The sequence below is a fragment of the Tarenaya hassleriana genome, unplaced genomic scaffold, assembly GCF_000463585.1.
Source record: "Tarenaya hassleriana unplaced genomic scaffold, ASM46358v1 Cleome245, whole genome shotgun sequence".
NCBI classification, from domain to species: Eukaryota; Viridiplantae; Streptophyta; class Magnoliopsida; order Brassicales; family Cleomaceae; genus Tarenaya; species Tarenaya hassleriana.
Genome location: NW_010965731.1, coordinates 134,275 through 147,667, shown reverse-complemented (window position 1 = coordinate 147,667; position 13,393 = coordinate 134,275). Strand labels below are relative to the sequence as shown.

Sequence of the window (13,393 nt, the reverse complement as noted above, 5' to 3'; positions counted from 1 at the left end):
CAACGGTTGCAGTTTACCGCCTGACATTTGTCTCTTCGCCTTTACTTGCTGACAAGTTAGGCATTTGCCACATAATCGGCTACATCTCTTTTGATCCCTGGCCAAGTATACCATTGTCGTAGTTCTTGGTACATCTTGCTTGCCCCGGGATGAATAGCCAATCTAGACTGATGGGCCTTTGAAAAAATCTCTTGCCTCAATTGTAGATCATCCGGCACACACAGTCGGTTCCCCTATCTCAATTCACCCTTTTCATCGATGCAATAACCCTTAGGACCGTATTCATCAATCTGGTCTATATACCGAGCAAGTAGAGGATCGATGCGCTGTCCTTGAGTTGCTCGTTATGTCAATGTCGATGTCGACTCCTCTGATGCTAGATTCAAGTGTCCCAACATCACAGTCAATTCAGCGGCGTCGATGCGGAAAGATGCGATAACACGAAGGATAGTTAAAATCTTTTTCCGGTTAAGCACATCAGCTACCACATTAGCCTTTCTTGGATGATAGGTGTTCTCCAGATCATAGTCGGCGATGAGTTCCGACAACCGCAGCTGTCTCAAGTTCAGGTCCTTCCGTGAGATCACATAAGTTAAGCTCTTATGGTCAGTGTTGAGCTTAACCTTTTCCCCATATATGTAGGACCTTAAATTTTTAACGCATGACCTACCGCTGCCAACTCCAAGTCATGTGTAGGATAGTTCTCCTCATGTTTCCTGAGTTGCCTCTATGCATGGGCGATGGCGTGTCCTTCTTGCATCAAGACAACCAATCCTTGCTTGGATGCATCGGTGTAGACTTCATATAGTATGTCCGGTTGTAGTAATACTAGAATCGGTGCTGATGTCAGCCTCTGTTTCAATTCCCAAAAACTAGCATCGCACTCTGTAGTCCAGTCAAATTTGACATTTTTCTCAGTCAACTTAGTCATCGGACGAGCTATCTTGGCAAATACCTCAACAAATCGCGTGCAAGTCTGAGAAAACTCCTAACCTCTGTGGCTGAGGTTGGGGGTTTCCAATCCACGATCGCTTCAATCTTAGCCGAGTCTGTAACGACCCGAGGCCGCTACGAATTGTCGAAACTGCCCTCACACAGCAACCCGAGACCTTTCAGCGTGTTTTGTCCTCACTCGCACGCATACCGAGACACTTCCCAGTAGGTCACCCATCCTGAGATTGCTCCAGAGCCAGCACGCTTAACTTTGGAGTTCTCTCGGGATAGTCAACCAAAAAGGTAAGTGCACCTTGTTGTTATGAGTAGCTCAACTAATTCTTTTATGTTATCTTAGACTGTATAGTACCATACCTATACAGCCCTCGGATCTGTCTCATTCCGGTGTGTTCGATTCATCCCTATACCCCCTACCCAGAAGCTCGTCAGGAGCCGCCCCTTGTCCGTGCCTCTACACCGGCGATCACTCCCCGCCCTCCTACGGTACTCTGGGTTGTCACAGAGTCCACCTGAATTCTCCGAGCTGATACCACATGTCCCACAAACCCAATCTCCTGCGGCCAGAAGCTGCACTTACTAAACTTAGCATTCAACTTATTCTCCCTCAATTTCCAAAGAACTTTCCTCAAGTGCTCCTCATGGGTTTGTTGGTCTGGCGAGTAGATGAGAATGTTATCTATAAAGATGATGATGAACTCATCCAGATAATCCATGAAGACGCTGTTCATCAGCTGCATAAACACCGCTGGTGCATTCGTGAGTCCAAACCGCATAACCACAAATACAAAATGTCCATATCTGGTTCGGAATGCCAGTTTTTGCACATCCTCGACTTGACCCGAATCTAGTGGTATCTAGATCGTAGATCGATCTTTGAGAACCACTGAACTCCCTGTAGCTGGTCCAGTAACTCATCAATCCTCGACAATGGGTATCGATTCTTGATGGTTACCTGGTTCAATCCTCGGTAGTCGATGCACAGTCTCATGCTACCATCCTTCGTCCTCACGAATAACACGGGTGCTCCCCAAGGTGAAACACTAGGGCGGATGAATTCTTTCTCCATCAATTCATTTAATTGCTCCTCCAGCTCTGTCATCTCTGTCAGCGCCATCCGGTACAGAGCCTTAGTGATGGGCTCTATGTCCGATAGCACCTCAATGATGAAGTACACTTCCCGGCTTGGTGGCAATCCCAGAAGATCATCCGAAAAAACATCCGGGAAGTCTCTAACAACCGGAGTGTCCTCCAGTTTGTTATCTGAATCCTTAGCAATAGTAAGGACCATCAGGTAATCCTCACGTCCCTTTCGAATCATCTTTTCGGCCTTAAACGTCGATATCACAGGATTCATCGGTGATGCTCCTTTTCCTCTGAACTCAAATCCCCCGTGGGCATCTGCAAATCAAATGGTTCTGCTGGCAGTCAATCTGAGTTTGATACTTGGACAACCAATCCATATCCAGTATGAAACGTCTCTGAGGACTGCGGTTGTGAATCCGATCCTCCTCTTCCTTTTCTCCCCGCTCCGCCTTCTGTAGTCACAAACTCATGGAGCACGATCTTTCTTCGGAGGTATGGTCGTAATCCGGCGAGGAACTTCTGGATCTTCATCTTCTCAGTATGCACTGGGTGTCCTGCATAGTTCAACTGTCATGTTTTCTTGTTGTAGTTGTAAGAACTCATCAAGGCGGTGCTCCTGATCTTGACTTCGATAGTACTTATGCTCGAATTTTAGCTTGAATTAATCCTAGGAAAAGCGGTGTCCCACAGGCATCTCTTGCACCACCTTATCCCACCAGTGTCGGGCATGTCCTGATAGATGATGGCTCGCTATCGTAGCTCGACAGCGCATGGGGCATTGAACATACTCCAAGTCTCGGGTGATGGTTACTAGCCATTCCTCTGCCACCTCTTGGTTCACTGAACCCTCAAAACGTGGAGTGTGCATTGCCCGTAGCTCCCGAATGATAGGAAGATAACCCCCGACTACTTCCTCCGCGGGTGGTGGCGGAGGTAAGTCCTCTCTCCTCGACTATGGAACTTCTGCTGGTGGTGGAGGTGGGATGTGCACCTTCAGCTGCTGCCACATGGCCTCCTGGAATGTACAAAGCTGATTTCTCATTTTGTTCCTTATCTCGTTCCTCATCTCCTCCTGGAGGCACATAACTCATTGACCTATGGCGCATGGTTGTTAACCTCATTGTCTCCCGTGGTTGATTGAGCACGTCGTGGTAGTGTCATGTCTCTTACACTGCACCACACCATAATAATTTGGCGGTTAACGACTGGTAATCATACCATCATGTACGAATCTTTTGTTAAAGTACTTTACTTTGACATGGTTTAAAAAACATTTTAAAATAGTTATAGCGTCCGTTCTTTCCTATGGAATGAACGTCGCTCTGATACCAAAAGTTGTGACACCCGTAATCCGCCTTCCGTGACTAGGTTGTACGACATGGATAATAAAGACAAAATAATACGGAAGACAAAATATCACACTTTTAAAACATTTTTATAAAGAGCATGCAGCGGAATAGTTTACACACGTTGGAAAATACACATGTCTGAGATATAATTATACATATTATACACGTGGGACTAAAGTCCCCAAACCAATCTATTTCATCCATACATAGGCTGTTGCTCACAAGTCGTCGTCACGTTGCTATTCGTGCTCCTCGGGATCTGAAAAATATTAGAACAACGAGGGCTAAACAAAACTGCTTAGTGAGTAATCCGGGTTGGACCCGGTGATCCTGCTCTCACAGAGAAACGATATCAATTAATATTCATAAACATATCTATAAGTCTCACATAAGAGCAAACAAATCACACAAACGTCCAAATAACTATGCCATTTGAACTATCCATCAAATCCTCGTCAACTTGACCGTGTTGAATCGTTCATCCACTGACACTGATCACGTGACGCGCCAGATCTTTCAATGGTATGGTACCAACTTAGTCGTCACCGGTACCAATACAAGCCCTTCCTTACGTAACACTACTGACAAAGTCGTCACCGACACTGTCTACGAGGTTCCTCAGACCCAATACACATCAACATTGACTCAGTCGTCCACCGATGTTGACTACGTGCTCATTGTATCTCTGACCAGCATAGCAATACTGACTCAGTCATCTACCGGTATCTACTATGTAACCTCAGTATCGTACGTCACTGACTTTTTTGTCTATCCGTACCCGTATGATACTCGCACACAATTTTTCCAGTAGTGACTCTTTCATCTACCTATACTGGACCCATAAACTCCACACAGTACTGATTCATTCGTCAATCGGTACCGTAACCAATACTGACTCGTTCATCAACCTGTATTGGTTCCAAATCTTTTCAATACTGACTCAGTCGTCAATCGGTATTGGTCATCACCTCCCAAGTATTGACTCGTTCGTCAACCGGTACTGGTTAGGTGTTCCTCTCCATCGTACTAGTACTGACTCGTTCGTCCATTTGTTCAATGTTCGTTGGTCATCGGTCGTTCCTTGTTGCACTGCGATTACAATCGAGGCCACACACGAGTAAGGCACAAGCATAACACTCTGTGTCGTTTCTACCAAATTATTCCCATGTCTCACATTGTACACTCTATATGTCTATTCAGGTAATACTTGTAAGTTTCCTTGATTCCACATCATTCATGTCTTATTTTATTTTTTGGTCCCTTTGGCGGGTCTCGGTTAATGATAACACGTATTTCGGGTGATGTTTTGATATAGGATGCCTAACGTATTTCATTTGGTTTTACATATTTGTAGGCATTGTAGGGCACATTTGGCTTCGATATTGCATGGTTGTGTTCTTTGGTGTTTAAACAGGTTTTCATACATAAAAAGAGCAAAAGGAGTGGAAAACATGGGCTACGGAACATGACGAAATGGGAACATTTGGAGTGTCTCCAGGGAAAACGTGAAGTTCAGAAAATGTCAGACCTTACAAGTCCAATAACTTTTACTCTACAAGTCGAAATCATGCATTCTCTATATCATTGGAAAGCTCTCTTGGATATCTACGCATAGATGCTAAGATCACCAAATCCGATGTCGGAACAAAAAGTTATGAGCGAATTTGTGAAGCCCGTCAAAACTGCTAAGTGATACGATCGTGTCACTTTCAGCCACACGATCGTGTCACTTACCAGATTTTGGAAATATTCTGAATTTTTGCCCAGAAAAAGAAGGGTTAACTAGGGTTAGCCCCCAAGGTCGAAAACATTCATACTTCTGACAGAAAACACACCCTAGAGCATACAAAAAGAGGGAGATTATCAAGAGGAAAGAGATCGGAGTAGAAGACGGAGATTATGAAGTCGGGAAATCGACTAAGCATTCTTCCTTTATTCTATTTTACGATGTTTTGTTGTATTGATATGAACCCCGACGTCTCGATGATTAGCGAGTAGATCCATAGCTATAGGTTAGGAATTTGCTATGTAGGGATCTTTGGTTTTTAATTCCAGACTTTTTGGATTTGTCTATTCTATTCAGTTTATTGAATTGTTCTTAATGCGTTTGATCTTGTTGGGCGCTTGATTAAATGATCTTAGGGTTTTAATTCCATAGACATATGAGATTATAACCTGGAAATAATTCAATAAATAGAACAAATATCACATCGGGAGATGGGTATTTGCCTAGGAATCATGATAGCATTCGTTCATGCATCCATAGTTTTAGACTATTGAATCGGGAGATTGGTAGGATTAAACCTGGATAGTGAGATTAGACTTGGGAGAGTTAATCTCTATCTTAGAGCTTGAATTCCCTGGATTGGATAGATAAACCACTAAGTTTGCATCTTTTGAAAGATCCTTGCATGTAAAGCAATCCCGAAGCCTGCAGTGATCATCATTCATAGTTTACAGCCGTTTTATCGTTTGTTTTGCTACACTCTTACACTCATTATCTTCTCTGGATCTAGATTTAGGTTTGGATTTGATTTCTTTGTCTATTTCTGTCCCTCTGTTCAACCCTAGTTTCTACAATTGAACCGTACACTTGCGGTATTTGTTGAATCTAGGATATTATTACTTGATCGAATTTCTACACCTAGATTTGCGACATCAAGTTTTTGGCGCCGTTGCCGGGGATAATTTAGGCAATAGGATTAGATCCTACAACCGAGATCTTGCTTTTCCTGATGGTGTCGAGGGCAATGCTGACTCAACCTTTGCCCAGTACAACACGCCTAAGCACACTGAGCTTTTGGCTGGTAATCGACTACCGGGCATCGACATGTCTAGTTTCGAGCTGAACCCGTCTACTATTCAGATGTTGGGCAATAATGCTTTCCGGGGTAGACCGAACGAAGACCCAAACGCACATCTAACTCGCTTTAAGATGATGTGTCGTTCTATCAAGAGAGAGAGATAACAGAGTGACAGAGAACGCACATCTAACTCGCTTTCCCCTGGACTCTCTTGGATGCTGCTTTGGAATGGTGTTACAATCTGACACCCGATTCCATCCACACCTGGGAACAGCTGGAAGTGCAGTTTATGTCAAAAATTTTCCCAGCTCACCGCACTCAAGTAGCTCTTTCTGGCATTCATTCATTCAAGCAAGATCATGGGGAAAACCTTTATAACGGGCTTGACAAGAACTACCTGATCAACACCTTCTTACCAGGACTCAGAATGGATACCAATACTTTGATCCGAGCTTCTTGCGGTGGGAGCATCCAGAACAAGTCATTCGCCGAGCTAGAAGAACATATTGAGATGATGGCCTAACAAGAAGACGCTTCGAACGAGTACTCTAGAGATCTGCCAAGGGAATGCAATGATCAGACCATGCAGATGGTTCTCGAACAATTAGCTGTCCTCAATGCTAAGTTTGAAGATTCCAAGAATTTGACACCAACACAAAAGGAGCTCGGTATGTACGCATTGGATGAGAGACCTTCTGGAACAGACAGTCCGTTCTGGACCGTCGGGTCTGAACCTGGCGGACCGTCCGTTCTGGACTTCTGGTCCATCCGTTCCAGACCCTTCCGTCTTGGTTTTTCCGTCGTTTTCTCGTGCGTTTTGTCCTTCCCTGCGTGTGTGACCCTGTAGGCTCATTCGACATAGCAGTATAACCCGAAATCTCTATTTCGGATATACAAGTCATAGGCGGTCTCTAGCAAGACACTATGACTACCTATCTCGAATAGAGTTTGTTCGTGATCTTACGAACGCCAGTGATGATTCCGGCTGGTGATCCTTTTGCATCACGATATCATATGTCGAACATAAGGCATGGACAAGCCACCTTATCTGATTCAACTGCTTTCTCGTTCACTGAGTTTGACTGTCTGAAATAGACGACGTTCGTCTATAGTGCGGCCACACATTTCTATAGTCTCGCTCACACGAGGGGCCCAGCGATATCTCTCTCTTTTACGAGAGGTACAAATCCCATCTTGACTATCTACAATCCATCACATGATTCGTTTCGTACCTGATACACGCCTTTATAGTCCTGCTGTTACGCAAGACGTTTGACGTATTCAAAGCACGCAACTCCTCATGTTGGATTCCGTAGATATCTCAGGTCTTAGGATCCAATCATGGAACCACCATATGAGATTCAAGTCATGACGCTAGTCCATGTGACAATCTCATGCGGGTCAATCCAGTATTCCGTTCTCCAACGAATACCTATGACTGTGATCGTATCCAATACATATGATCATCTATATGATCATCAATCACACACCATACTAGTCTTAGTATATCATTATTCCCACAATGATACATGACTAGGGAGTTTAGTATTGTTCATAACAATACATGGATTTCATAACATATTAAAGCATGCACAATACATAATGAGTCAAACACTAATCCATAAAACCATAGAAAGTATCAATACATCAAATGTATCATAATAAAGCTCGCATAACAGTACATCATAGAGCATTAAACCAACACGAAGAGTGAAGGTTTCCACATTAGAATGGCGAGATCTGAGAATTGGAGGTTTGAATCTGTGTGTAGTCATGAAGGTTGTTCGTGGAGATTGTACTGTTCAATCGAGAATTGGAGGCTTATTCACTAACCCACAATCGCGACCCAAAGGGACATGCAAGGTTGTTTACAATTAAGCGAATAGCAAAAATCTTTGCTGATGATTTAAAGACGAAAAAAGCTTTTACAGCAAAGGATATGCAACATGACTGCAGACGTCGTTTCAATCTGACATTTAGTAAGTTTAAGTGTTTTAAGGCTCGACAAATGGGTATGAAAGATAGTGAAAGAGGAGCAAAAAGTGCAATTTGGAAAGTTGTGGGACTACGAGGCAGAAATTCATCGGTCTAATCCTAATTCTTCGACGGAGATTAAACAGTGCCTGATAAAGATGACTCTAGCCAACAACTATTCGACAGATTCTATATCTGTTTTGATGTACTGCGTGAGAGTTGGAGAAGATATTGTCGGCCAGTCATCAGGTTGAATGTTGTTTTCTGAAATGGAAAATGAAAGGTGGGTTGCTTGCAGCTGTAGGGAGAGATGTGAATAATCACATTTATCCTATCGTGTGAGCTGTGGTACGAGGCGAGACAACCGAGACATGGTCATGGTTTATTACAAAACTGAGAGCTGATTTAAGGCTCGGAGATGGAAGCAACTTGACAATACTTTCTGATAAACAAAAGGTAAAATCAACATTATGTTAACAGATGATTGCACATCTTTTCGGGATTAACAAATTATGGTATTTCTCATTGGTGCAGGGTATAATCAATGCCATTACCAACACTCTACCTGACGCAGAACATCAGATGTGTTCCAGGCATATATATGCCAACTGGAAAAAGGTTTAGGTGAGTACAAGAACCTTTTCTGGAGTTTAGCAAATGCGTTTCATGAAGGTGAGTACTTCGCAAGTTTGGAAAGGTTGAGGCACTACAATCGAATGGCGTATGAGTTACTGCTGCGCAAAGAGCATGAACAATGGGCACTTGCCTTCTTCAAATCCGAATCACAGTGTCTAGATATCAACAATAATCTATCTGAAAGTTTAAACAACACAATACGTGAGGCTCGATTGCGGCCTATTGTCGACATGCTTGAAGACATTTATCGGCAAACCATGCGAAGGATTGCACATAAGGCTAAATATGTCAACAAGTATGGTAGACAATTCAGTCCTCATGCTATGACTGAATTGGGGAAATTCTGAGAGCTATCATGTCATTGCACTGTGATCATAAGCACTCGTAGCCAATATGAGGTCTTGGAGGATGGCATGAATTACGTTGTAGACCTTGCTGGGAAATGTTGTGGATGTCAAAAGTGGGATTTGAATGGCATTCTATGTCAACATGCACTCTGTGTTATCAATGAGCAACAAGTTGATATTAACGCGTACGTATTCTCTCTTATTTATCTTATTTAATCATTCAACTTAGCAAAACTACCTGTTAATAGGCAAAATATCCAAAATACCCTCGTTATGCTAAAACTACTTCTACACATACCCTTCTTCAGTTGTGACCTTGTGACCACAATAATTGTATGGTCACATGATGGTCACATTGGTCACAACGTTAAATTTTTGATGATTTTACCAAATGATTAGTATGATATGTAAGGTGTGATCACGGTGCTTTGATGTAATCACCATAAATTTAACATTATGACCAATATGACCATCATGTGACTATACCTGAATTCTGGTCACAAGGTCACAACTGGAGAAGGGTATGTGTAGAAGTAGTTTTAGCAAAAGGAGGGTATTTTGGATAATGCCCCCTGTTAATACCATTACTTTTGTTCGACAGGTATGTGTCGGAGTATTTTCCACTGCAATGTGGAAAAATACATACGACAATAATATCTTTCCTATAAATGGATTGGCATTGTGGAAGAAAACAAACAAGATCCCAGTAGGTGTCCCTGTGGAAAAGACTATGCCTGGTCAACCGAAGAAGTATCATTGAAGAAACGATCCGACCGAGTCTCCATCAAAGATTGGAAAAATGACAAGGCATGGACGACACATGACATGCAGTAAGTGCAAGAAAAGTAGATATAATGTTAAAGGATGCCGCAATGAAGAGGCCTTGTTTTATGGTCCAAAACACCCAAGGGGCCGACCAAGAAAGGTAGAGATTCTTTTTGATCCAAATGGATATTGATAACATTTTTAAATAGTTGGACCATTTTTAACTATTTGTTATATGTTGTGTAGGTTCTGCAATGGGAATCAAGTTTCCGTCGACTACCAAAACTGAAATCGGCAACTTAAACTACTGGTGCTTCAGTTGAAGGATCATCCAATCCTACACATTCGAACCAAACAGTTCAATCATCATCTGTTCCTCATCCAAGAAAAAGGCGTCTGACACCTCTTCCAATACCATCTGTCAGTACCTCAGCAAATCTGGAAAATCTGAGGCCACTTCAGACTCCAAGAAGAGTACCTTAGCAAAAAAAGGATTAATGGATTAGAACTCAACTGAATTGTTTTTTGAAGGTTTGAACTTATTTTGGGATAATGATATTTCCTTCCTAGTTGGTATGTGTCCTTTGTATCGTTTTGAGATAACAATCAGGTTCAATCTATTTTGGTATCAATGGGTTATAGATCCCACATGGCATATGTCCTTTGTATCTGTTATCTTTTCCGTATCAAACATATTTTGAAACACTGAAACATTAATACCTAATCTCAATATTAATACCAAACTTCATTACAACAGTACCACAATGATATACTTCGTGGTATTACATATTCATTGGCACAATAACGCATAATAATACACAACCGATACAACTATAACCATGAACATGAGAAAAGCTTTCTGCATATTCGCTTTCCATGCTTCAATCTCTCCTCTGATATTCTCAATCTCATCAACACACATTTTCTTCAACATCGACATGTCCTCATTTCTACTCAACTTCAGAATTTTCTCATTCTATGCTTCCATATCCACCCTCACCACCCTTAGCACCTCACCAAGGACTTCAACTTCTTCAAGTACAACCTCATCAACACATTTAAACATATGAGAACAATTTCCCTAAAACACATTAAGCATAAATTCAGAAACCAAGCTTTTAATCAATAGGTTAATATAAGACATCGACATAATACTTCCTGAGAAGCACAACAATAGAACATCCTTCCTGGATTGTTCTTAATTGTCGATGTAAGTGTCACAATGTTGTCTCCACAAACACACTGCTTTGGTATACCAACATAGTGAGTTCGTTCCCTTCTTCGTGAAGTTCCTAGAGCGTTGCCCATAAAACTCATCTGAAATGCCAAAATTGACAACAAAAAAAAAGCACTGGAGAAAGGAAAACTCATCTAAATGAAACAAACATAAAAACGAAATGTCGAGAAAACTCAAGAAGAGAACGAAGAGAACGAAGAATCATAGTTTAAGAGAATGGTGATATCAAACTCCAGAAAGAAAATGAAGATAAACAATTCGACATATGGAAATAAAAGGGATGAAATTAGGGTTTCTATTTTCCCTCATTCGATTTTTTCTCTTTCAATTTTTAGGGCTTTTATCTTTTGAATCGGTTTAACAAAGTGATAAACCGGGTTAAGGCCGATTTTTGTTTCCAAAAAAAATGCTGATGTGTCAAATTTATAATTAAAATTGCTGACGTGTATATGTTGACATCAACAATACGACAATACCCATCATGAACCCTAAGCAAGTTAAGCCATTTTCCAATGTGAATAACTCACTCATTTGATGTTTGGTTCCAAACAACATCCCCATATCCCTATGATCAATGTGTTCTATCATCATATCAACTAGGGTTTCATCCAAGTCAATAGCATTAAGCACAAAACATCAAACCCATGGAAGAAAACTCATAAACATCACAGATTAAGCATAGATATCCATACAAAAGTGGGGGTCCCTCACCCACAACAAAATCACTACTCAATAACTAGGGTTTCAAAATAGAAAACAAAATGGAGAAACATAGGAAATGAGAAGAAATGCTCTAGACGGTCTTCAATGGGGGTCTTCTCCTTCAAGATGTCTTTCTTGGTCTCCAAATCTCTCTTGCATCCTTTCCAAGGCGATTTCTTCCAGTCCAATCCCCTTCTCTCTCCTCAAATTCCTCTTTTTATGAAAGTGCAAAATTAGACTTTCTCCTCAAAATTCGGGCTTTTCCTTTTTTGGGTCAGATTCGATTTCAGACGGTCGCTCATTTTTTCTTCAGGGTTGCTCATTTTCTTCTATTCAGTTAAAAACGAGCGACCGCTCGCGATAATGAGCGACCACTCATTCTTCTTTTCCCATGTCGGGTGACCGCTCGCCATAACGAGCGACCGCTCATTCGTCTTCTTCATCTCAAGCGACCGCTCATAAAAACGGGCGGCCCGTTCATTTTCTCTGAGCTTCCAGGGTTTTCTCGAATCCGATCCTTTTCCGTGTCGTGCTCGTGGGAATTCTCGTAGAATCATCCTGCAAGGGAAAGGAAAGGAAAGAATCTTGTTAGAAAATCTACGGGTTCCTAGCATGCGATCATATCGATCTAGGGTTTGGTTTACTAGGTTTCATGCAGCGGAAGAAAGATCTAAACCTAGTCAAACATCACACGCAACCAAACTTGATAAAACCCGAAAGATCGTGTATATCACCGAGGGAATCATTACTTACCTCGTTCTCGATGAAACTTGAAGCAAATACCGATCCGGGGCCTGTTCTTAATCACCTAGGACTGAAGTTACAGTCCCTCTACACGTATCCACACCGACGGGAAGGATTCCAAACGATTTGGAACGTATCTGCTAGGATTACTGAAGAAAAGGGTAACTCGAGAGACCGAATCTAATCCCGAGAAGCTCAAAAACGAAAAGAATGAATTCTCTAGGGTTCTTAGATGTCTCTCTGAATTTTAGGGCGGCCTTAATTAAGTTTGGACGAAATCCCTGTTGGTTGTAATGCTCTAGGATGATCCGTGATATGACATTTTGACTTTGTATTGATTCATTGGTTTATGAATGCATTACATTCCCGTTCATTCTTTTCGTTTTTGAGCTTCTCGGGATTAGATTCGGTCTCTCGAGTTACCCTTTTCTTCAGTAATCCTAGCAGATACGTTCCAAATCGTTTGGAATCCTTCCCGTCGGTGTGGATACGTGTAGAGGGACTGTAACTTCAGTCCTAGGTGATTAAGAACAGGCCCCGGATCGGTATTTGCTTCAAGTTTCATCGAGAACGAGGTAAGTAATGATTCCCTCGGTGATATACACGATCTTGAATCTCATACAGCGGTTCGTTCTTGGATCCTCAGACCTGAGATGTCTAGAGTATCTGATATGAGGAGTGTCGTGTCTTGACTGCGTCAAACGTCGTCTTTAACCGGATGATTATAACGGCGTTGATCAGATACGTTCACGAATCATATGGAGATAATAGACATGCAATATGGGACTTATCACCTCC

The 13,393-nt window shown here is 42.0% G+C and overlaps 1 protein-coding gene across 1 annotated transcript in view; it reads left to right on the top strand.

Moving 5' to 3' along the window:
* Positions 1-6,773: 6,773 nt before the first annotated feature.
* LOC104816127 (BUD13 homolog) overlaps positions 6,774-13,393 on the top strand; it is a 38,310-nt gene continuing 31,690 nt past the window's right edge. The window contains exon 1 of the mRNA XM_010544799.1: positions 6,774-6,858. Coding sequence (XP_010543101.1) covers positions 6,774-6,858 — 85 coding nt within the window. The remainder of the gene's footprint in view (positions 6,859-13,393) is intronic.